This window comes from Brachycentrus maculatus, unplaced genomic scaffold (genome assembly GCF_059751285.1).
Source record: "Brachycentrus maculatus isolate JH-2025_06_01 unplaced genomic scaffold, ASM5975128v1 h1tg000514l, whole genome shotgun sequence".
NCBI classification, from domain to species: Eukaryota; Metazoa; Arthropoda; class Insecta; order Trichoptera; family Brachycentridae; genus Brachycentrus; species Brachycentrus maculatus.
In genome coordinates, this window is record NW_028281260.1 from 360297 (window position 1) to 387597 (window position 27301).

Genomic DNA, 27301 nt, shown 5'->3' on the forward strand with positions numbered 1-27301 from the left:
TTTACCGTGAATGTAAGACTATTATGCAATACGCGTGACTAATGCGAACAAAGAAACCAAGACTCCCTTTTCAGAAATGATTTCAGCTGAATCGTTTTTGTTCTTTTCTGTACGTCTATTTAAATTTCGACAAACTGTTTTTGAGGATTGTATAAATATCTATTATTCTTTTATCTGAACAACCATTAGTTGATATACAGAATTACATATTATTTCCAAATTAATATTCACTAATTTAAGAAGTTTCATAAAATATGTTTTGAGTCCTCTATATCATCTAATATATGTGTAAAACAATTTTGTTATCCAACTGGTATACCACAGGGTTCAAGTCTTTCTCCCTGAATATAATATCCCACCATTATTACCGCTGTATGTATAAAGAAAGAAAAAAGGTTTTATTAATGTATAAAAAAAGTTTATTTGTGTCGAAGAGTAACACGGGAAAATAAAGGGGTCTATTTACAAAGAAGGGAAAATATCTTCATCGTGCACCCACTTGTTATGTTGGTGAATTTCAATTGAAGAGTTTTATCACGAATACATAGAATCGTGATATCACAGTTTATTAAATTGTATGCACTCTTGAAGAAAACTCTTATAAAATAGTGTACAAAAATATATCTTTAAATTTTTCAGAAAACCGTACAAGATTTTCTAGTTTTGCGTGTAATATTCGAAAGGTTGTTTTTTCGTTCTGTACCTTTTTTCATTGGGATATACCTAATGAAAAAATAAGCATTGTGCAAAGACGGCTTCAAAAATCATTTTGTACAGTATAAGATATTCCGCTGAAGTTTTAGTTGCGTCCCACTTGATCAATCTGTCCCTGGAGGTTGTTGATGACTTCTCGAGGAACTTGGCTTCCAAGAATCTCGAAAAGATCGATGCGCTGGTTTCCGGGGATTGACTCTAGAGCTGAAAGCTGGATACCCTCTTGAACCTGAAAAAATAAAAAAAAAACATTAATTTTAATGGGGGATATTTTAATGCTGGTACCGACACTAATGTATGGAAGCGAAACATGGAACTGGGAAAGGAAGGATGAAAGCAAATTTAACGCTGTTGAAATGCGCTCCCTCAGACGAATGTGTGGAAAATCATTGTATGACAGAATTAAAACCGAAGATATAAGAAAGGAATTTAAGGCGGAACGAGAAATAATTGAAAATTATTTGTATGGATAATTTTGGTTGTATGGACATGTGGAGCGAACGGATAATGAGAGAATGACTAAGAAAATATATGTGGCGAATGTGAGAGGGAAAACAGAACGAGGACGACCGAAAAAGTCTTGGCACGATCAGATCAATCAGAACCTAAAATCTGGCGGTGTCAAAAGTCTTCGAAATCGGAGGGCATGTATGACTAGATATATGGATGTGAAGAAGGCGAGGAGTGTATGTCAAGACAAAACAGTGTGGCGTTCCATCCTCTCTGCCTATCCCACTACAATAAAAGTTGAACAAGAATTTTATATAAACATATTTTAAGCAAATATCCTATGATTGAGAGTTGTACAACATGCTCAAGGTAATTTTGCAACATCTCAAAACATCTTCAACCTTGTTCTTAATGGTTGATGATTTTTTATAAAATTACAAAACCATTCAGTACTCTTAACCCAAGATTATGTACACACTCTCAACCTTGCTATCAATCATAGTTAAGAGTCTTGAATTCGCAAATAATGATATTTATTTTAATTTTAAACGAATTCGTCCTTAGTGCTTTTGAGATATTGTTTTGATTGTTTAATAATGGGATCAATATAGGTGGTTATATTGATTTTTAAAATGACATAATTTACATCGAAATTCCTGTAAAAACAGATGTAATATTTCCTTTGAAAAACGGATCTTATATTACCTAAATATTGTATAAAAAATAATACTTTTTTGTATAAACATCTATGTACAAATAAAATCACAAATAAGTAGTGCTGTTATAATATATTATTTTGTTTGTAAGGATTACAAAAATACTATTATAATTCACCCCTGAGTTAATTTGCAATTTAATTAAAGCTACGTATGAAACCAATAAAGAAGATATACTAATAATGCATTCTATAGACAGGTATAATTAAGCTGTTCTTATTCCTTAAGAGATATTGCAAATTATTCTAAATGTCAAGCAAATAAATTTGAGAAATTTATTTTACAACATCCATCCGTTACAAAAAATTATCACTATCATAAATCAAAGTGCCGACTTTCACTTAATGTATTTCACATACAATATATTTGATTCATTTATTGGTTATATAGTACGTGTATATATTAAACTAAATTTATTCCAGGAATAAAAACGTGAGATTAATAAAATGGCATAAATTTAATATTATTTATAAGCATAGTTGATTTTTGTAATATTACCTACGAAAATTTATCATTTTAAAAAACATGACGAGAAAAACATGGCACGATCAGGTATGCCAAATACTTGAAAGTGGTCAGGTTAGGAGTCGTAACAATCGGCGGGTATGTATGAGGAGATGCATGAACGTGGAAGAGGCGAAGAATGTTTGCAAGGACAGAGTGGTGTGGCGCTCTATTCTCTCTGCCTACCCCTGCGGGGAAGCGGTGTGATGGTTAGTTAGTTTTTTAGTTTTAAATTTATCATTTTTTTAACCTCTTATCAAATAAATAGGCTACCAACATAATATAAAGTAAAAAATTAAATATTAAATTATTGACACCTCAATACAAAAAAAATACATTAAAATGAAAACCCTTAACTAATATGAAACTTTAAATATTAAACTACCAATGAAAAGATTGATTCACCTACAATATTTTTAACAGAAAAAACAGTATTTCAAGCCATAAATGTTTACATAAATTTTTTTGGCCATAGGTACCTATAAATAATGACATAATTATAAAAGCTCGATAACCCTACTGATTTTCTATTACAAATATGTATTTACTTCATCTTCTCTATGTGCATAATTAAGTATTACATTATATTTCTTTAGATATTTTCACACTATTTTTATGTTTGTTCACAAAGTCATAATGTCACAGTTTTAAGAAATTATGTAAATATCCTCACATAGCCCACAAACGTGGAAAAAAACACACCAGGATAAATTGTTATATGAAAATCTACATTGTCGTTTATTTTACCGCAAAACCGGATTTTCTCGAAACGTTACTGTTTTACGAAGAATAAGTCAGGGTGCCAAATATTGAATCAAAGTTAATTATATTTTTTTATATTTTTCTTGCGTAATAAAAGAAAGAGATTTTTTCATTATCAGAAGGTAAAAGTAATGTGAATACTACCTTTTCAATGAGTCTCTCCTAAAATCCGGCCGTAATAAATTGTTTTTTCAATTTAAATGAAAGAAAATTCAATGGCAATATTTCTTGCGCCCTTGAGGTAGTATTTTACGAAAATGGCGGTATTTAAATTGTCCAAATTTATTATTATCATTATTCTCTCGGCACATAATAAAGGACCTATGGTCTTCGTAGCTATATATTTTTGCAGGCAGAGACTAGCAGAGACATATTGTAAGGTTGAAGTGAAAAAAAATAGTTTAATTGTGACTATATTTAACTATGTAAATAATTCACCCAACTCACAATTTTCTTAAAAAATAATCATAATTACATCATCAAATATTTTATTTTAATTTTGTATTAAAAAATGTGTTAATGGGTATAAATACCAAAGCGATAATGTACGAGACTCAGTATATAAAAGATAATCAAAAGGAGCTTTACTAAATGTTTATTTATTTGAAGCAGGCTTACGTTTTGGATTTCAGCATCTTTAGGGATGAGGAAGGTGTTCTGGGCTTGCATGATGGCTTCGTTGGTGAAGGCTGCTCCCTCTCTCTGGGGGAAGGCTGAAGCCGCGGCTACCACCACAAACAGGCACACTAGGAATTTCATCTTGCTGTAAGGGAAAGGGGGAAAATTATGAACGTTTATTACACTTAGTCAATATTTGCTTGATTCTCATCAGAGACTTACGAACACTTAGTGGATAACGTGTGTGATAATAAATTATGAAGAAGAAGCTAGAGAATACAGTTCAGTTTTTATTATTATTATTCCTTCTTTTTCATCTTCTTCAAACCCTTATCCGCACCCAATGGTGCACAGGGCACTGCGCATCATATAAACGCAGTGTTCTTTTGATCATTAACACACGAAGGAAAGGTGATCTTCATTCCGCTTCAGGTACCAGTCCAGGGTAATATTGAATAAATATAAAAGTGAAAAATTCAGTTATATTTATTTGACTACCCCTGGGAATCGAACCCGGGACCTCCAGTACGGTAGCCGAGGGTTCTGACCATCACTCTACGGAGGCGGACGACTATTAATATTATTATTACAGAATGTATTATGAATGGAGTCGTAACAATCGGCGGGTATGTATGAGGAGATGCATGAACGTGGAAGAACCTACCCCTGTGGGGAAGCGGCGTGATGGTTAGTTAGTTTTTTTTTAATTTTTTTTATTACAGAATGTATAATAAATCAAAAAGTTCGTAAGCGAAATATATTCTTAACGTTGACACAGACGTAAGCATTGTGTTTTTTTTAAACAAAGGCACTAGTAATTTAAAAATTAAAAAAAATATCATAAAATCACTTTTGAGTTTATTGATGTAAAAATAACTTGTTGGGTAAGCATTAATAAACTCAAAAGTGGTCTTATTAAAGTATTTTATTTAAATATTTAAAAAAAAAACATGTTACTTCACAAAGTTTACATTAGTAGTTTGTTTATCTATAATGTAGAAACATAAATTTATTTATGAGATATGCTGAACTTCCACCTTGTCGCTTTCGTTGTTATTTACTTAAAATATTAATCAAATAACTTTACAAAATATTTTAAGTGTTAGGCTTTAATATCATTATTGGCAAAGAAATATATGTTTTATTTATTAAATAAATTAATTTAGGATATTTATACATTAAAAATTCAAGGAAAAACGTCAATGAAAAATATGTGTATTTATGTAGCGGTTTTTGCAAAAATATGTATTTTTTTCATTATTTTATTATTTTTTTAAATACCATTTTGTTTATCTTTGACCTTTATTTAAGCCACACAATGCATTTGAGGCACGTTTGAATTGTTGTCCAATCGTTTGTAGATGCAAATTTGATCCCAAAACTTTTCATTTCAATTGCAAATAAAGCGAAGTGGAACGATAGTCACATGTTCTCAATTTGAGGCAAGTGTTACAATGAAACGGTTTATTTTGTCAACACGACGACAACATATTTGCATAAAGAGAAGAAGTTACTTTTAATTTAATACAAAATGTAATGATTCAATGATTTGCTAAATAAATTTGGGCAAATAATTCATACAAAAAAATTAGAAAGAAGAAAGACTTAGAGCTAAATGATTAAATAAATATTTAGCATTTTCAACATTTCTTACAAACTGATGCTTAAATAAAAAGAAGTTAATTTATTTGAGAACTTAACTATTAATCTCTAAATCATGAAAAAAACTGTTTAATGGAAATCATTAAATAATACGGAAATCATTAAAAACATTTTAATGATTTCCGTATTATTTTATGAAAATCTTAAATCAAATCTTTCAAATCTTATATTTGTTTTCAGTGTAAGATATTATTTTTTTAAAGAAAAACTTATAGTTATTTTTTTGGATACAAAATTGAAATAATAAGTTATTAACATTTTCTAAATTAAAAAAATATATATATCGTGCATCAAAACGTATCGTTACTTTTAAAATATTTAAAAACTAAAATTATAACCGTATTTTTTGTAATTGTAAGATATTTATTGATATTTCAACATTAGTATTAATATCTCAACATAATGTGGTTATCAATAATGGGTAGAATGGTAAATGTTAAAGAGTGTATAAAGCGATCACTCAAACAAGCAAATGACAGGTCTTAAACCCAGACTCCAGTTATTGTCATCTCAACAGACTTCTTCGTCTAAATTATGATAGTGATATAAACTTTGAGGAGAAATCTTGATGGAATCACAAAAATAAAACAAGGCTAATTATCAAACACAATGATATCATGCATCTTACATAAAGTAAATGCTTTTACTTGTCAGATGTATGATACAATAAAGCACGGTAGGTATATTGTTGAATTCAAAGAATGGACTTTCATTTGTAACATTTTGCTATCTGAAACCGCATCGTGAACAATGCAATTATTGCTACATTATTTACGACTGAATAAGATGAACGGAGTCTTTGTGGTTGCCAGTTACGATACTAACGTCAGAAGATTTTATGGCTAATAAACAAAATTTATCTGAAAAGTAGAATGTCGTCAAATAACAAAATGGTGTATTTCTGACGAGATTGAAGACATCAAAGTCGAGTGGTAAATACACACCACCAAAAGGGAAAGATTTGCTTAAGTTTATTAAATTATAAATATTTTGTCAAATGACGATGTAGCATAAATGAAAAAAAATAATATTGTGACTTGTTATCAAACCAAAAATAATGAGTAAAATAATTATTTTAAATGGAGCTGTTCACAAATATAAAAATGATGAAGATTGAATAAAATACTAAATTTAAAAATAAGTTTTTATGTTTATTTTGTGCTAGGGCTAACTATGCTATTCAATGGAATTATATTTTATTGATTATACAATAGAATCTCTCAAAAAAATTCTCTGCCTTCGGTCTGTTCTAACCAGGGAATTTTAATGTATACATAAACGATTAAAATTTTATTATAAAGAATATTTGTCATTTGAGTCTGCGTCTTCACTATGAAGTATTTAATTTATAAATTAATTTGTGTTTTGAATTATTTGGCATACATTATACGTAGCTTGAAAAATAAATAAATATTATAATGAATAACAAAAGTCAAATTTCATGGAAAACTTATTTGAAATCATTTTTTAATAACAAAACTCGAAAACGATTGTTTTAAAATATATATTTCCGATCGAATAAATCTGATGTTTATAAACTATTAAATTTATTTTACTATTGAATTTAGTTTTTTTAATAAGCGCTTTGCTTTATTATATTGTTAATGAAATTATAAACTGGATAGTTTTGTAATGGATACATTAAAAAACAGGATATTCCTGTTTAAAATCTGCCAATCAGTCAGACACTTGACAGTGTTAAAACAATTTCTAATAAATTGAATGCTAGAAAAGATTTATTTCTCGGCGTTTTGAAAGTTTTAGGAAGAGAAAATATCGATTAAATTAAGTATTTGATTAACAGTAGGATATTTAAATAAAATTTATTGGTTTTAAAATTGAAGTGTTTTGAAGTGTTTTTTTTTCATACCTAATTTATCAGTTGCGTTAAAGTATGCATGTATTTTTAAATAATAAGAGAATAATTAACTTACTAACAAACTATACCCTCACGGGTAGATATTGAGATTATATTGGCAAATTCCTTTGTATTTTATTCCTTTTACCTTTTCCACATCTATACGTTTCCTTACACATATTTTGACTTCTGCCTTGTTCACTTTCAAACACTCGGTGAACTCGATCATATTATGTACTCTTTGCCTTGTTCTACTTCTAATTTCAACCAAATTCGCATCTAAAATCTGTTTCACCGTTCATTTATTCCCTATACATGCCCAAACCATTTCAACACTCCTTTCTATCTTATCTCAGTTTTCATTTACTTCTTATTTCACCGTTGTGATATCTAAGAAAATAATTGATGTACCACACTTAATCAATTTAAAAATAATAAAAAATATTTTACGAAAAATGTATTTCAGATGGTATTTTAAAAATACACACAATATATTTCGGCGTATTGCACGCAGGTATACCAAAAGAGTCGAGGTACATATACATATACATATACATGTCTTTTGTGTAATTTAGCAAATAAAAAAATCAAAAATCAACACGCAAATTGTTATTTTTTTTAGTTAAGAAGCCTCCTTGGAAGCAACAGAGTAAATGTAAAAACCCGAAAATGAGAATAAAAAAGTTTTAGAAGTTGATTTAAAAAAAATTTAATGAACTTCTCACAATGAATTTCTCACATAAATAACCAAGTAAATATTTGTTGAACATATATACAATCCTTAATGCAATGGTTAACACGTCTTGCTCCTACGCAAAAGACTCATGGTCCCGGTAGATTCACCATTAAAAATAAAACTTCTTCATTCTGACAAAAAATATCATTTCTGTTTCTAACACCGAAGCACATAAATTTCGTTGAGTAAAAAAACACTGTGCCAAGCGTATAAGAGGAAAAATCATACTTTATACAATATTTGCACTTCATTTATACAATAAATGATTTAATGTATAAATAGTTTTCAAATTACTCAAATTATTTTTATTTATAAATATGTGTTTTCTGGACTTACCTGTTTAAGGAGGATAGTTTCTTGTGACTATTAGCGGCGCCCCTTAGAAGAGCCACTTTATAGGCTCCCCCCTCGTTCTTCCCCACCCCCTCGCCCGGCTATGAAGAAATGATGATGACCGTGTATCTGTAAGATCGGACTTGAGGTCCATCTACATTAAATACGTGGTACAACTTAAACAGGTTCTTGTAAAAAGGTTAAGACTCTTTCTAAAATTAGAGATCTCGGGAACAATGTAAGCATTGAAAAACCATCCCGGAAAAGTTACTCGGAATACTTAGCTAGAAAAGAAAGGATTTTGTCGATAAAAGACGAATTAATTTCATTCATTTATTTTTTTTTATTTTTAAGGAATTTTATAAACGATATCTTATTTGAAATAAAAATACTTATTTAAGTTTAATGTAAATAATGAAATTATTATATTTACATACAAAATAACGAAGTAAAAAAATTACGAAGATTTTTATTGACTCGTAAGAATGATTTTTAAAAATTTGCATCAAAACAATGTGACTATGAAATAGTTGTCACCAAAATGTAAATTATTAATGAAAATGCCAACTATCTTTCATTTTTTTAAGTACTGAATTATATTTTACTTGTATTTTAAGTAATAAAAATTTTCACCACCAATATTTATACATACATAAGAACCAAAGAGTAATTATTCATTTCATCTCATCGTTATTTTGTTGTTAATCCATGTTCTTTTTTACCTTTTTGGATGTGTATACAATGTCAGTAAAAAAGTAATATTTTCTTCAAAAGCGCCTGTTCTAAGGCAATTATCATAACATTACGTTACTTATAACATAAAATAAGATAGGAAATTATTTAAATTTTGATATTTTTGTTTAAAAAAAACGACGATTATTCTTTACTTTTCATTCTTTACAACATACCTCCTTACTTCCCCTGTATCTGTTCCTGGCGAGAATTTAATACCACCACACACGGAGCAACTTTCTCTCTGTCTTCTGTTTAGTGTCACACGCAGTCGCACGTTGATTCTGCGGTCAGGCTGGCAACATCAGGTGGATCAAGATACGTTCCAAAACAATTACAAAAGCTTGAATTTTAATACAAACAATTGTATACAATTTCGTGTGTGGTGGTGTTACCATAAACATAAAAACATATGAAATTTGAACTATTCATCTTTTTCTGGAGGCGTTATAATTTGCTTCAATTTATTTTAATTTATCAAGCACCTCTGACAAGTTAAATAAATTAAAAATATTTACGTCATACTTTTTCATCATGGTTCCTTGATAAGAAGTGGGAAATGGCGGCGACTGTAAACTAGCGTCAGTGACGTAAACAATGACAATATTTCTAACCGTGCCCGAAAAGCTTAACATGAGGTGATTTAAAATTTCACAAGAACATTTTTTCGCTAGCCGTAATTATATTTCCCATAAGAGGTATTTGTAAATTTTATTTGCCTAAATTATTCGTAAGTACGGTGATTCGTTACATGAGTTTTTAGAAGATTTTTTAAAACTATTTTATTTGAACCATATAGATTTTTATTTTCGTATTTAATTATAATTTGTCTTTTGATTGTGAATATCTTTACATGTATGAATAAATAAATAAATAATAAATATTGTTACCATAGTAACCAATGTTTCATTAATTATGTCTTTAGGGAAAAAAATCCACCCTTAGAAACACATTTAAAAGTTTAAAATAATATTGAAAGCTTATCATTGTTTTTTCTGACACTTTTTTTTTAATTCTGACATATTATTAGCTGATATTTTGGGAAAATTTTGTAACGTTATTTCAATATCACATAACGTTTAATGTCGTCATGGTCAATATTTGGCAAGATGAACGTCTTTCTCCGCAAAAATTGTCATCCTATGAAAAATATTACCTGATTTATTTGTTCGTAAACAATACATGTGAGTTTTATGCATTATATCATATATTTACCGTACACGGATAGACCATACTGTAAGCACAGTATATATGTAAAGGTATACGACATAAAAAATGGTTCCATTAATTCCGATTAATGAGGACTAGTCACCATTATTAACTGTGGTAACCTGGCGTCCCAAAGTCCTATAAAATTCCTTGATATCTGAATAATTTTAAGATCATGAAAGTATCTGAGATTTTAAAAACAAAAAGGCGTAAATTTTCCCCTTTTCCCTTATGTTGACGATAATTTTGAAAGCCTTTAAACATGTAACCATTGAAAAATTATTACAACAAGTCACAATAAAAATTACAATGAATCTGAAAAATTCATAAAATACGGCATCCCAAAAAAACAAGATATTTTCTTTACTATCAGTAGCATTCGAAAATTAATGCTTAAATTTTTTATTTACCTTATCAGACTTTGTTAGTAGCAGTCGAATCCTCGAATGATCAAGCAATAGTTGTCGAATAAAGGATGGTCCAATCAAAATATTTACGAGAATCAAACAAATCAAATATATGATTAAATTTTTAAATACATATTTCACTGATAGTACATATATTTTAAGGATAGTATATAGAAATTTATTAATACCTACATGTTTCACAGATTATGTATATATTTTAGGGATAGAATGGAGAAATTTGAATTTAAATTCACCTTTTTGAGAATCGAACCGGAAAAACGTGCATGATAGCCTAAATTTAAGCATTTGTGCCAAGAACCATTTGTGCTGATTAAAGTTATGGGATTAACAAATAATATTCATTTAGAAATAAATTCGAATATACACCAAGAAGCAGAAAGCTATATTTAAAATATTATATTCCCTTTGTTTTCCAAATGGACTTGAACATCTTGTAGACGTAGGTCTAATAATAAGCAAGGTTTTAAGACAAAACAATCGATAATACCTACCATAGCTAAAGTACGCATATTACAGTAGACCGAAAGAGCCTTGAATCCAAAAATATTAATTTTGTATAAATTATTGTAACATAAAATGCACGGTCATTCAAAATAATATGAAACTATGTATAATACTGTTATCTTTACATAGATCCAGATAGCTAAGTGATATTGAAATATTTTACTACGTACTAGCAAGTTAGTGATAACTATTTCCTCTAATAGAACAGGGAGAAAACGATTTTTTTTCGATTTCGCTGATTCAAAAAGAAAGAAAAACTTTATCATTGTTTATATTATCCGCGCCTAAGATGCATAATGATGAAAATTCAATAACCGAAGAAATGAGTTAGTTCTTAAAGTTAAGCCCATGTTTATTGATAAGAGATGAAATGAAATTCCTAAAACAAAATAAAAAAGAAGTTTTGAAACAAACATTTCTTCTAACCCGTTCGCCCCAATTGTGCACAGGGTACTACGTCGTATCAACGCGGCATTTTTATGAATGTTAATTGTATGATGTGTAATTGAAAAGTTTGCCCAGAGAGACAGTAAATAAATATTGGTGTGAGAAATCACTTATTATCACCTATCATTCCTCTCACATGGCACGTTTGAAACATACAACTAATTAAAAAATAAGAAAGTAATAAGCTGATTTCTTTGATTTTTAAATATGTAAAGATAATGCTTTGATTTTTGTAATTCAATAAGCATAATCAATAACTTTTTTAACGTAATGAAAAAAAGTTAATAAAAAATATACACGAAACCACAATAACATCATTCAAATATAGAAAACATTTGATAACTTTTCATAAATTAATAAAATTTAATTTACAAAATCTGAAAAACTCTTTAATTGTTCTTTAATTAGAAAAAGACTTAAATTGCGCCTCTAAAATTTGTTAATAAAATAAGCATTTCAAACAAATATTTTGGTTTATCTTGAACCACACCAAGAAAGGTATATGTATAAATTTATGTTTTGATTGGTTATATGCGCAGGAAGATTGGGTAAAATGCATTTCTTGTTGAAGGCCACTGTAATCATAACTTCGGCCTATATACATAATTGCAAACTTGTTCAATATGACACTGTCCCAAACATTAAAAATTATGGCTTAAAATTTAATTTTATTTAATCAAAAAATAATTATGAAGAAAGCACAAAGTATGATAATAATCGTTAGCACCGGATTAAGCTATTCAACCCCTATCTAATACAGGTCAATACGAATTTATTGCTCTATAGAAAGAAAAAGCTTGAAGTTTGAATTGCTCATTGGTTTTTGAAGTAAAGTTGTGCAATGCATAAAGCACTGTATTAAATTAACTTCAATTTCTTTTCATTGATAATAAAAGGGAGTCGTACTAATATTATTGTAATTATTATATTTATATACTCGTATATTGCTGTTATCTGTTTACTATACAGACCTAGCAGTAAATCAAAGCAGTGCCATTAAGCTTGATAATTTGAAGCGGTAAGCAGTAGACTTGGAAGATTGAGAATACGGTATTATTAACTGAAGTGTAATTATTTTCCATGATAGAGAAAGCAATCGGATATATAATAATTGTGTACCTATAACATTCTTCTACATATGAGTTTGAAAGTAAACATATATATATATATATATATATATATATATATATATATATATATATATATATATATATATATATATATATATATATATATATATATATATATATATATATATATATATATATATATATATATATATATATATATATATATATATATATATATATATATATATATATATATATATATATATATATATATATATATATATATATATATATATATATATATATATATTTATATATATATATATATTTATATATATATATATTTATATATATATATATATATATATATATATATATATATATATATATATATATATATATATATATATATATATATATATATATATATATATATATATATATATATATATATATATATATATATATATATATATATATATATATATATATATATATATATATATATATATATATATATATATATATATATATATATATATATATATATATATATTTATATATATTTATATATATATATATATATATATATATATATATATATATATATATATATATATATATATATATATATATATATTTATATATATTTACACAGTCTGTTCACAGTTATTTTACGTCTACTTTTACTTATATATTTTGAAAAAAAAATTATACTGTCAAAAATTTTTTTTTCAATGTTCATTTATTTTTCCTCTAGTATTTATTTAATTATTTTTTTTAACTTATTTATACTGCCAAATAAATAATTAAAAAAAACTAGAGGTAAAATAACTTAGAAGAGACTGTACATAGGTTCGCATAGACTGTCCATAGATAGAAAAAATATAATAGTATATGGGGATTTCGAAGTGTAAAGCGGAGAATATCGATTTTTATTAATAAATAAAATAAATTAAATTATACCGTAAAACAGTGTTATAACGTTTTAACCTCTTGCCTTTCGTTTCGTTTATGCATATATTCAATATCTTTATCCACGAAAATAGTTTTCTATAAATAATTTGAAATCATTATACTTGTAAACATATTTGTTTTATGTATTGTATACATATAAACATTCGTAGTGTTTTTAAATAAGCTTGCCATCTATTTATGTACCTTTAGAAGAATAAATTCTAAACCCTCTTCACATAAAATAATAACAACTATCCCCATATTTAAAAGTATTAAAGGGTAAATTTTTTCCGTAGTGTTGCAACTCTTGTAAATGTCAAAGCTGCATAAGTGTAAGTTTCTATGGTTATGTTGTCAAGAAAATCAACAATAGTGAAAAAGTGTCTCGAATTCAAATTTCAAATTCAGAAGTTATGGTAAGTACAACACTTAAATAGAAAACTGCTTTACCTTCATTTAACATCTGTATTTTTAATCTGGATTCATTGCTTGTATTCAAACCATATGATATTCATTCTTTATTCAAATCATATTTTATTTGCCAGTAAAAATGTGTTATTCCTGCTACTTATTTTTCATACATATTTTTTTTTCTAAACAATTTGATCGCGTCCTCGCGTCATTCCTGCTGCATTTATTTTTATTATATGTAAAACATACAATTTTAAGCTAAAGTTGATGAATGATTTTTTCCTAGTTATTTTTTACGCTAAACAGTAATTATATGTCACCATGTGATTTGTTATCCAAACTACAAACTATTAGACAGGGAAACCTAAGTGAATTATTCAGGAGGTGTTTCTGTACTTGTTTGGCTTTAATCTGTATATTTTTTATATTAATTCAAATCAGTTACTTATCTAAAATTATTAAAGAAGTTAAATTATTAAAGTCAAGATTCTCAGATAATTTAAGAAATAAAAGAAATTAATATATTAAATATAATGGCATCCCTAGGTGAACCTTTTTTTATATCGACCAGAAGATCTTGTACCAGATCTCACTTTTGCTTAGGACTGCGCTGATTATATATTTTTCCATCATGTCTCCCGATTTCTCGAGATGGCTTGAGTTTTTTATGTGTTATATGGTATATGTTTTAAATGATTTTTTTACTATAGTGTTTGGTATTCTTAAATATATTGGAGCTTAACTAAATTGATGAATTATCATTTGATACCCTCCTTTTTGCGTTTAGTAATGTGTTCTCTTTTTTATTCAATATGTATATATTTGGAATGCTATCTTTACGATGAGTATGTTTTTTTTTAAATTTTATAATAAACATGTAAAACTGTATATGTATCTGAAAACAGTAGTATAAACCAGGCATGTCAAACTTGCGGGTCGCGAGTATTTTTTTTTGCAGCCCGCGGATACAAGCGGTTATATTTTTCATTTATTTTAATTCTTCATTGAAATATTTTTTTTGTACGGGAACATATGATATTCTTTTATGAAATCATTAAGTTGGATCTATTGTACCTCACGTGACTGTCTTCGATAGTGAATTATTCTCTTAAAGTTAGATAAAAATTAAAATGTAATTTTGAGTTTTTTGATGTGGTGTACTCAAAATACCTTATGCGGCCCTTAGTGCCTATTGAGTTTGACAACTCTGGTATAAACAATATTAAGATAGATTTTCGCGATCGCTGTTAATAAGTTATTTATTATTATTAAACCTTGTATTGTTTTACTCCAACATAAGAGAGTCTTTGTTCAGGACGCCGTAGTTTTGAAATTGTGTAGTGCACGCACCCTAAAAATGCCTCCTGTGATAGTGACCACACTTTGGAAGGTGTGAAATAACATAAGCTCAAAAATATTGATTCAATTTGTAATTGCACAATTCCATGTGTTTATATACCTGCTCTTGTCCAATGGAAAAGGTTTAGTCCAATTATGAATCTGTTTTCGATTGATGTAGTAGGTATATAAATAAAAATGAACACATATTTTTATTAATGTTTTATTACTGTGTATAACATTCTTCTGAGAAGGAGAGGTCCTTTCATTAAAATTTTAATTGACAACAATATTATTTTGACAGACAATTATTCCGATGGCATAGTTATAATAATATATACTTTTATTCAATTGATACAAACTGAGCATACACAGGTAAATAAATTACATACAATTAATTTTGAGCTATTTTATCAGAGATATTACATACATAAAAAATTGAACATTAAAACAAATCAGGCTTGTATCTTAAACGATAAAAATATTGCCACATAAAAATGATCATATAGTTTAATTATATTCTAAATAAAATTAATTTTTCTCTCGTATAAAAATTATAAAATAATAACAAATACTTTTTAAATCTTGAGATTTCATCATTCATTGAGATTCATACAGTATTTGAATGTAACCATTACTAGGCCTTCGAGGGCATCTAAACTATTCGATATTTTTTATCATCTAATCTAAATTAACAATGGCAATTCTGGCAAAGACATGCACATGCAGAGCCTTTCAAATCACTTCTGCTTATCGACATAGAGTCAATTTATATTCTAGTTATCAATCATGGGAAAAGTTTACTTCTTACTTTCCGATTGCTTACTTGAAATGTCACACTATCGAACGAAGACTAGCGTAATCAGATTAATGTCTAAGAATACGTATAATACGTAAATTTCTTAAATAAGTATATTTCTAATAATAAATAAATTATATCTCTAAATGTCTCGCTAAATACTGCTAGTATCAGAGTAATACATCTATCATAGGAAATCTATAATACATTTAAGCGTTTCAACTCCTAATATAACATTGGCGCCTTTATTGTTGTTTCTCGCTTTATTGCATAGTATCTACGCTTAGGAGCACTTTGTCAAATTGTTGTATACATTTAACGATAAGGTTTTTCAATGTGTTGTGGATTTGCTCGAAAATATTGATTTATTTATTTCAATGGCTGAAATGTTGTTCGAAAAATCCTCTGAGAATACTAATCAAGCTATCGTCTATTTGACCTGCAGTATCTGTCAGTTGCGAATTTGTTTCTCGCTTTGTCAATTTGTCCCTTTCGCTGCTATTCAATATGTTCATTTGATCTTCAGTGTGAGAGTGTTTTCCAGAAACTTTCATAACCGTACTTGTGTAACTATTCTCTGTTGTTTCAAATTCAATGTTTTTTTGTTCTTTTATGGTAGATGTTTCAATATTGTCAACTGTTATCAACGTTTCCGGATTTTTATTGACCATTGAGAGATTGATTTTTTTGGGAACATCTTCATTTATTTCTTTCACCGGTGATGTAGTCCTTGGTTGTACAGTGGTGTAAATGATCACATCTTTGTTCAGTTTTTCCCTTAAATCTTTCACTTTTTGGACATAAGATGATCTTGTCGTTGTCGTTACTGCAGCCTTAGTTACTGGTTGGATGTTTGATATGCCTTCATCAACATTTTTATTTAGTGCTTCATCTATGATTTTTTCCTTTGATGGATTTTTCTTATTAATCTTGTTTTCAACTTTGGGTATGATTTCTATATCTTTGACAATATCATCAGTCGATTTCCACTTATTTCGTTCATCAGTATCTTTGTCAATGTAGGTTCTCTTTGTAGTGAATTCTACTTTTTCATTTTCCATCGGTGTATCTACATCCATTTTGTCACCCGAAAAATCATATTCGGTTATTTCAACCGTATCAGCCACTTGGTCTAAAGTTGTTTCTGGTTCTTTAGTTCTATCTTTTATCTCTTTTGGTGAATTTTTAGCATTGTTCATTTCGCGCTGAAGTAGATCCTTTGATTTCTGTGTTTCTAGACTATTTTGAACTGTAGAAACTTCAACATCGTGGTTACCAATGGACGCAACATCACCAACCAAATTAATTAAGTCTGCCAAGATGTTATGTTTCTTTCCGGAATCAATTTTTACATCAGATACTAAAGCTGAAGTCTTTTTTTGCTTTTGTGGATGGACATCACCATTCATATTCATGGTTTCTGTATCTGGAACCACCTCTGACATTACATTGATAATAGCTGATTTTTCAGTAAAATAACTTTCCTGTACTCGTGTGTTTTCTGTGGAAGGAACACTGCTCGAATATTCAGTAGAAATTATAAAATTGGTGATTGTATCGTCTGTTGGGTAGTCAGTTCTATCATTATCTTTTCCATAAAGATTCATAATATTTTCAGTTTCATTTGTAATTGGTAGTTCAGTTGATGAAGATTTGATTTCACTTGTAGTATATAGAAAATCAGCGGTAGATAATTTTTCTGTCGTGCTCTCAGAATTAAACTGTTCCTTAAAATCTCCTACATTTGAATTATTGGGATTTTCCCTATACTCTGTTACATTTTGTTCTATTATATAATTTTCTGGGTCGATTGTGTATAAATCACTGCTTTCAGTGTTCGGTGTTACAGCAGGCTCATCGGTAGTTTGGTTTCTCTCCCATTCAGGAACCAAAAGTGGTTCTCCAGGAGATCTGAATTCACCTTCTAATTCTATAACATCAGTTTGAGCGAGAGAATCGTCTGTAGTGACTTCAGATTTATTCAAATCAGATGTGTCCATGTTGTTTTTCAGAGTATTGTTACTGATGAAAATATATTCTTTGCTATCGTCATCTTCATTGCTGTTCTTACTTGAAAATTGCAGAATACTATCAGGAAGCGCAGAATCTAAAATAAGCAGTGGGCTATTGAATTCCGCAGGTGTGTCCGTTTCTTCTGTAGTCTTAAGCCACTCTTCGGGTGCTGTAGATTGAGAGCTGTTTTCATTGGTTCCATTTATCCTTATGAATGGTAATATGTCAGGTAATATCTTTTCTGGATTGCTTTCTCCGTGATAATGTTTCGGGGAAGATAATGGTATGACAGGACGTTTAACAATGAAAATTTTCTCATCGTTTTTAGCTATGGGGTTTTCAATAGGACTTACACCGCTGAAGTCTACTTCAGAAGATCCTGATTCCAAAGAATCTTCAGTCATACTAAGTATCATAATATCTTCCGGAATAGGTGGATATTCGGGGTTATGTTCTGGCAGGTGTTCTATTGGAATTGGCTGAGGCTCGTCTTCCAAATGTTGTTCTGTAATCGACTTTCCTACTACACGCGGAAACTCAGTGTACGATTCGACGTATGTTGATGCAGAATCACTATAGCTATCATTATAATTAATAGCATCTAAAGAATTTTGGAACACATCGTTTTGACCATTTATTTCTTCATTGCTTTGTGAAGTAAATAAAGAACTTTTAGTGGTCGTTTCATACAAATCAGATATCGCTTCTTGCAGCATTTCATCCAAACTTTCAGTAACTGTTTCATTTTCTTCATTTGTTTTCTTTGTTTGTATATTGGCTTCTGCTGACGTATCATTGTTCTCATTTTCTGCCGGTGTTTCAACGGCAGATTCGATCGTTGAAGGTATTAATAATTCTTTTCCTGTGTCATTTAGTGATTCAGAAAGAATATTTCTGTTTTCAAAACCTTCTTCAGGATCCTCTACAACTCTTTGCAGTCCTTCAGCACCGATAACTGTAAATACTGACGATGGAGTACTTCCCGCTGCATTCTCGGGAATGAGATCTCCAACTTTTAAGAAAAGTAATTGGTCTCCAATTCGTAATACCGGCGGAGGCTGACTTTCATCATTATTTGTTTTTGTATCCTCGTGAATTTCCATCGTATTAAATGCATCATCCTTCACATTTGTTTCATCAGCAATGCTTTCGGGAGATGCTTCACGTGTAAAGGTCGGAGATTTCGGAGACGCTGAGGATACATCAAAACTGGATATAGGTAGAATCTCCTTAATGCGAATTTCGTTATTGGATGGTTTATCTTGAGAATAAATTACTTCTTTGATGTTGATGCTCTGGGAGTTTTTATTATTTTTCTTTTGCAGTTCATTTGAAAAATCTTTGTTAACTCCGGTAATAATATTAATATCAAATTCAGTTAAATTATTTTCTGTGTTTGGACTGGAGCCATTCTCTTTTATGTTTGGTGTGGTGTCCTTGGAGTGTGTATGGTTCTCCTTATCTTTATCTGAAAACAAAAAATAACAATAATTTAAAAAGAAAAAAAATCTACTGAATCTGTTTAAGTAAAGTAAACTTTTTTAACAATCTGTTTCCGATGGAGATAGTCAACAGCAAGGCTGATTAAATATTTTATATTCCACCTTTACACTACCCCACTTTCAGTAGAAAAATTAAAAATTAGATCTTTAATACAAAATTGATGTCCCAATATTCCAGAATCATGACTTATTTTGAATATACAGTGAAACCTCTATCTATCGTTCTTAAAGGGACATATTAAAATAAACTATGAATGCGGGAAAACAATGAATGCGGGATTAAGAGGTCAATACAAAAATAGATATGACCGAGTAAAGATACCGTCCTCCCAATCTGCATAACCATTTGTAGGCTAAAATTCTAAGAAGAATACATGTTTCAGATGCAAATGTTGATAGAATTTTAAAAAATACTTTTGTTTTTTAACTGTTTTATTTTCGTAAGTCAATAGTATATTTTCGGCTTTGCAAATAGTATTTTTTCAGCATCGGTTATTGAATGCGCGTTGTAGAAAGTTTTCTTTCAAAGAGTGTGCACGCTTCTGGAAATGCAGGTACAGGCAGCAGCTCCTTTTCATCAATATCGACCTCTCCTGCTATTGGTTACACAAGCTTTCGATAGCTTCTATCTCATACGTTGCCGTTGAATGTAAGAAAATTGGAAATAATGTAAAAAAACACAAAATGTATCAAATATGCAGCTTAATTCGAACGATAAATGCGGTAAATAGTGATAGAGAAACGATCGATGCGGTTTAGTTTAGTATGAAATTAAGTCGGGATAGAAGAAATAAACGACACATCCGGGAAAATGATTATTCGAGGAACGATAGATAGAGGTTTCACTGTATATATTGTCATAAAGTATGAAGTACATAAGTTTATCTATACTTGGGCAATAGGGTTTTGCCATTATTGAAGAATATCTTTTATATTTTCTGTATAAGTTTAAAGTAATGTCCTAAAATCTACATGATTTTGTGAAATCCTTATCAATATTGTACACATTGTAAAAATGCAAATCTCATTACCACTTGGGGGGCAGTGATCGTATTCCGGACAGCAGCTGCCTGGCACATATCTCGGTTCGCAGTCATTCCTCCTGAAGCAAGCTATTTGGTTGCACACTATTTCTCCTCCCTGGCAGTAGCACACCTCACAGGGATTATCCAAGTCTACTAGCTTCTGGCCATTTGAGTAGATTGTCCCGTTCCGTTCACATTCTGTAATATCAAAATAAAATTTTATTAACATTTTCAAAGATGCCCTGTTTTTGTCTGCAGCTAAGTAGAATGCTGACTTAACTTAATATCTGTATTTCAATCTGAGGCATTAAGTGATTTATGCTGCATGCAGTTTTATTTTTTTGTCATATTTTTACAGTACATTTATTCAGTATCCATAGGTCATTTTATTTAATGGTTTGCAAACAACATATATAAGAACTATTAAACTTATACTTATTTTATATTATTTGACCAAGTAGAACTTAAATTAAAATATGTTTATTGGGATATTTTTTTAAAATGAAATAATAAGATACTTAGTTTGAAATAGTAGATACTTTTTGAAGTTATGTCTTTTTCAATTACATACTATAATAAAGCATGAGAATTTTCATTAAAGTGTATTGTTATAATTTAAATAATTATTTATATAATTCAGTAATATAATTACATACATATGTAAATATGCAAAATTTTAATCACTGAAGAAGTCACTAGAATGTAAGTATTAATTTTTGGTAATATCTGAATAATTTCTCAGGATTATTAACATTTATAATAAGAATTACAAATACCCAACTACTTTTTAAAATTATTTTCATCCGAGTACATAAGCTTTAGAGAACAGCAAATAAAAACAAATTTAGATTATAAGCTTCTTTAATATTGAACTTCAAGTTTGACCAATAGATGTCACTAATGTAATACTTTCCAAGCTAATATTTTTTGTTCAGAATAAAAGCCCTGGGTCATTATTAATTTAATATATATCTTTGGGAATGTTTAGTGGAGGTTTTTGGTATATAATGAGATAAATATTTAACAACATTTACTATATTTAAAAAAAAATATATTTAAGTCTTAGATTGTTTTGCAGGCCTCAGTAAAGAATTTATTAATTTCTAAGAAGTCTATGCTAAGAAAAAATACAGTAAATAAAAATGGAAGAATGGAGTTGTAAAATAATGAATTGAGTCATGTTAACATATTATTTGCAGGAAACGCTTAAAATCATATTTTGCATACTGTTGGAAGAGAGTGGGAGACGCTTATAAGCGTTGTATTTGCTTACTTTTGGTAGAGCGCGATATGCCAAAAACATTGTGAAATTGGAAACGAGTATGTGGTTACTTGTAATTAGTATATGACCCTAGCTAATATACTAATTAGGGTAGGGTTGATGAAAAAATAGCCGGCCAACAATGTGTTGATATAGAGAAGTATAGTAATTACCGCATTGATAAAGTGGACAGCAATGATCAGCACGATGGAGAGCCTTGCATCCGGCCCTCACTTCACACTGTATCGTCTGACAGGAGACTCCTGAGTCTGTTCCGTTACTACCGCCATCTCCCACACACAAGCAACTTTCACACGGAGTGCTTCCTGGAACAACTTGACCCAACTGGTACACACTGTCCCCAACGATGCAACCTTGAAAGGAAACAAAATATTATATAAATAAATTTAAAATAGTAATATATAGTATGATAAACAGATATTACTGGCACCCTCCAATTATAAGCACTACTAATCAGAGGCATAAATTCTAGAAACGCGACCAGTGTTGCCTTATCCTTACCCAACCCTACTGCCTAAAAATATAATAGAATGTATTAAAAATAAATATCAAGCCATTTACTGAAGTTTTACTGTGCAACAGATCTTTTTAGGTAAAACCTGAAGGTTCTTTCTCCATTTAAAAAATATTTAGTATATTATTTTTTGACATTTCATCAAAGATGAAGAAGAATATGGAAGTCTGGGCATTTACGGGGCTTACGACCGTCATAGGCTGGTTTGAGTGATCACTTTACACACGTGTAACATTCACCAATTCTACCCATTATTGACAACCACACTACTCAAATTCTTCGAAGTTCTATATATATGAACCAATTTAGAAACTTTGTTCTTGAATCACTAGAACTTCACTAGAGACATCTATTGGTGAGATGTAAAGAAGCTTTTTTATTAAGCAGAAACTCTTATATTAGTATGTACTATAAATTTGAGTAGTGTGGTTGTCAATAATGGGTAGAATTGGTGAATGTTACACGTGTGTAAAGTGATCACTCAAACCAGCCTATGACGGTCGTAAGCCCCGTAAATGCCCAGACTTCCATATTCTTCTTCATCTTTGATGAAATGTCAAAAAATAATATGAAAATAACTCCTGTAATTGGAGATAATCCAGATTTTGTGAACAAGTATTTGGACACACTCAAAATGTTGTAAATATTTAGTATATTTCAAAAAATAATTAAACAATACCTTTTCTTCAAAATGCAAAAATAACACTTTCTACCCTGTAGTGGGTAAATATTGAGTTAAAAATATGCCTCTTTTGCTGGGATATAGTACATATTCTGGGCATTCCGAAAACATGCACAACTGAAAATTGACAATTTTTGATCTATGACGTTCTTGAAAGGAGTGAGCGATATGTGAATATTATCTGATATTAGATACATATTGAAATTTTGAGTATCCCTTTTTATACCATGAAAATACCGCCTATTCTAATCAGCAATGATGAATTTGTTGAAATTTTTATGCTAGTTTTTTTAACGTATGCACATTGTTTTGGATCTAATTTCCTGATTTCTTCGTGTTTTTTCTTGACTGCATAGTAGATATTTTGTTACTTTATTAAATAATTTTTCTTTTAAATATATACTTGTAAATGTTGAAAATAGCTTGTTTTAGCATGTGCTTGCCAAATAACATTAAAATTTTTGTATGCATGTCAATTATAATACTCCAAAATATCTTTTACCAACATGAATGGTTTAGTTACGAATGTTGATCTCCTTGAAGTGACAATAAGTGGCTTCTTTTTGCTGCATACAAAAAATATATTGAAAAATTGAAGATCTAATCTCTAAGACTTATATAATATGATATAATGAACTTTATTGAGTAAATTTTTTCGCCATTTCTTCACTTCCACTTTTTTAATGATCTCTAAAAGATGAGAGAAAGTTCACTTTGTTTATATATTTATCTATGTCTTCAACATAAAAAACAACAAAGAATGATTGATATCTCACTAATACAAACATAAAATTCCATTGTTTGCACATTTTACAATTAAGCACTGCCACTAGATAAAAATATTTCATCACAAGCATGTCAACGAACAGAATACTGCTTTGTTTTTATCAAGAGAAATAAAATCTTATATAACAATGGCTTAACAATTCATAATGATTTTCGCATACGAATTCAATTGTTATGAATTAAATTAGGAAGGAAGTTACTGTTTTCAGAGTTTTTATTGAAATAAGGCATTTTTTAGATGTTCAGTCAGAGATTCTTCTTCTGTCTAAAGTATTAATACTACAATACTATTATTGCAAGTCAAATATTTTTTTCTCTTGAGAAGTTTGTAAGGTTTGTGTAATATATAAACTTCATAATATTGGTTCAGGGCTGAACTCATCAAGTCATGTTCAAAATAGTTGTTTTGTGTAGCAAAATCTAAACTCAGTTAACACGTTAAACGTCATGGGGGCACCGGTGACTTCGCCTGTGTTGGACCGCAGCGCCATGGGGGCACAAGTGACCTCAATCAAGAGGATATTTAAAATGTTTTTTTTTGCGCTGCCGGTCACACTTCTCCTTTATGAAATATGCTTAATAAAATACATTATTGAAATACGTAAATTACCGAAAAGTTTTTTTTGCTAATTTCTAAATTGACAAATTTTAGTATCGGCGGATAACGTGTTAAAAAAAACTTTAATGTTATTGTAGAAGTGCAACCAAATTTAATATTTAATAGTGCTATAATTATTGTATTTACATGTTTCATTAATTTCATTTAGTTATAAGGTAAATTTTTAACAGGATTGCTAAGTACCGTAAAAAAGGGTCAAAAATCACTAATGTTTATAGAAAATAACTTTGAAAATTTACAAGTACGTTTTCGCGTAACACATTGTAAAGTAAGGATAATATTTTAAAATTCGGCCATCGAACTTGCCTTGGAATAGAGGCACAGCCCTGGGAATGTGTAAATTAAATAATAATGTCTTATGTTTAACATTAGTTATGCGCGCGCACATTCGGCTTCCTGCTTCGGACGCGCATAATTCGGGTGTTACATAAATCCATTCATGTAATTTGATTGCCCCAATTGAATGCACTAATCTTGGGCCCATACTTGAGCCGTAGGACATGGCATAAGTAAATATGGTCGATCGAAAGTACGACTTGATAAAGCAAGTCGATGACAATTAGAGTACAAGCAAATGCTTTCAGGCTACGTGGATTCGATCACGATTTTCTGTCGTTGCGCCTGGTTTCCACGCGTTTAGTATATTAGGTGGTGGGAAAGAGGCTACTAAATGTGTTACTCTACCTGTGTGAACAGAATACTTTAAAGGAGTACCTACCCACCTAATCAACGCTTAATCAGCCTACGAAAGTGAAATTACCCAGTATATTTAAGAGTAAAAGACTCTTATCACTGTATAGTATTATACGTTAGGATACATTAAAGTTGAGATAAAATTGTTCTTGTGTTCTGCTTGGTGAGTATCATGAATTGAATCGGTTCAACAGCATTTATTTGATATGCCGCCATTTTATTAACGTCAACTGTCATTATTTTGGCGGGTAGGTGACTAGGAGGGCGGAGGAAAATCAGCGCCTTCTTGATATTACAAATTAACTAGGGAAATTATTTTTAACAAGTATCTAAGTAGATACTTATACTCGCACTTATCTATTCCGCGAAATGTGCGAATGCCCAGTTTATTCGCCCGTGATTTGGATTGTATTATTTTATTTAAAAAAAAAACAGTAAGTATATAACATATAACACTAGTTTATTTTGCATTCTGGTCAATTTAAACTGCGTAAATTTCTTCATCGGACGATTGTCTTAAAAATAGATAAGGATTACAGGCCAACAAAAGTAAACCCAAATAACCATCAAACGTAAACCTTTTCGGTCTACAGAGGTAGACTTTTCGGGTCAAAAAGGATTGACCACAATAAAATAGATACAATATTCAGATCACAATAAAATAGCAATACCATTTATGGTAAGAACATGATTAATTTAAATGTTTTTGCGGACGATTAATCACAATAATAAACAAATATTTTGTAAACATGTTTTGATAACTATTTTTGGGCATAATTTAAAAACAAAAATATTGACATATTGTATCGTCTACTAAAGATATGGATCTTGATTATTTCAATAAATAATTTACTCGTATGACTATCTGAGTATATGATTATATATAAGAATTCACTAATTTAATATCCTCATAAGTAAGGGTGATTTAAAAAAACGAATACAGTATATATGTTGTAATTGTTAAGACGACACGTGTAAATACAAAATTTAAAAAATCAAGTATCTCTTCCCTGATTAATGTTAAATTCTTGTGATTTAACATAATATACGTACACACATGTTTGTGTTATACGGATTGTAAAGAGTGCAAAACTGCGAATTCCCTGTGATTTATTAGGGAATCGGTAGTTTTATATCACTCAATATAATTGCGAGAATTGTTTTTAAAAATATATATTGTATATTGCCGCCATCTCACCTTCTCGTGATATTGTTGAGTCCGTGACGACCAGTAAAGAATCTTCCATTCTCTCCGTTCTTTGTGACTCTAGATCACCTTCCAGCATTCTGCTCGATCTGTTGACGGGCCCTGAAAATGAAAAAAATATGTAATTGAAATGAAAACATTGTAATATTTCAAAAATCCATTTTTTGTAAATGATTTTAAAAGTTTTACACATTCGCTTATAATCGCAATAAAAAAGAAAAGTATATTTTGAAATATACGTCATTACCCATCGTTTTGTCAGATTTTGGGTTTTAACATTTTTATATCCAAACATTGATTTATTTAAATTATTTATCAAGTTTGTATTACTCAAAATATTATTTGATTTCCCGCGAAAGGATTATTTTAAAATTCACTGAAATATTTCAAAGTACTTTATAATGGCCTAAAATAGTATTTTTCGAAAATCACTACTAGCGATCGTTTAGTAGTAAACCTGATGCGACAAACCTTCACGATTTTTTACATACATAACATACTAGTTGCACCCGGTCGTGCATTGCTGTGACACAGTCTGGTTAAATGGAGAAGAAAGAAAAGATATGCACATATAAAACATGCGCGTATTCAAATGCAACATTCTGGGAACATTTCGAAGAAATCAGTGAATATCTTAAGGAAATTTAAGACTTTTAACGAAGGAACATTTACATTTTAGTTTATATATGTATATGTATTTATTAGAGCAGTCCACACATCGCTCACTCCT

General features: G+C 29.5%; 3 protein-coding genes across 7 annotated transcripts in view; 1 reads left to right on the forward strand and 2 right to left on the reverse strand.

Moving 5' to 3' along the window:
• Positions 1-396: 396 nt before the first annotated feature.
• On the reverse strand, positions 397-8637 carry LOC148301803 (uncharacterized). Its single transcript, XM_088272688.1, has 3 exons — positions 8357-8637; positions 3765-3909; positions 397-943 (listed from the first exon to the last, which is right to left on the reverse strand). The coding sequence occupies exons 2-3, from the start codon at positions 3903-3905 to the stop codon at positions 800-802; spliced, it is 285 nt and encodes a 94-aa protein (XP_088128814.1). The 5' UTR covers positions 3906-3909; positions 8357-8637; the 3' UTR covers positions 397-799.
• A 5389-nt stretch (positions 8638-14026) lies between these two features.
• LOC148301804 (DNA oxidative demethylase ALKBH2-like) overlaps positions 14027-27301 on the forward strand; it is a 142192-nt gene continuing 128917 nt past the window's right edge. Inside the window, exon 1 of one of the 2 annotated variants that reach the window (XM_088272682.1) lies at positions 14027-14116. The gene's annotated coding sequence lies outside the window, so the exon portion shown is untranslated. The remainder of the gene's footprint in view (positions 14117-27301) is intronic. The other variant, XM_088272683.1, reaches the window with a different exon arrangement.
• The window catches only part of LOC148301805 (uncharacterized), a 119829-nt gene continuing 108192 nt past the window's right edge, over positions 15665-27301 (reverse strand). For all 4 annotated transcript variants that reach the window (XM_088272673.1, XM_088272672.1, XM_088272671.1 and 1 more), the window contains 4 exons: positions 26563-26673; positions 22223-22423; positions 20795-20986; positions 15665-19729 (listed from right to left, as the gene is read on the reverse strand). In XM_088272673.1, coding sequence (XP_088128799.1) covers positions 16623-19729; positions 20795-20986; positions 22223-22423; positions 26563-26673 — 3611 coding nt within the window. In that variant the 3' untranslated portion in view covers positions 15665-16622. The remainder of the gene's footprint in view (positions 19730-20794; positions 20987-22222; positions 22424-26562; positions 26674-27301) is intronic.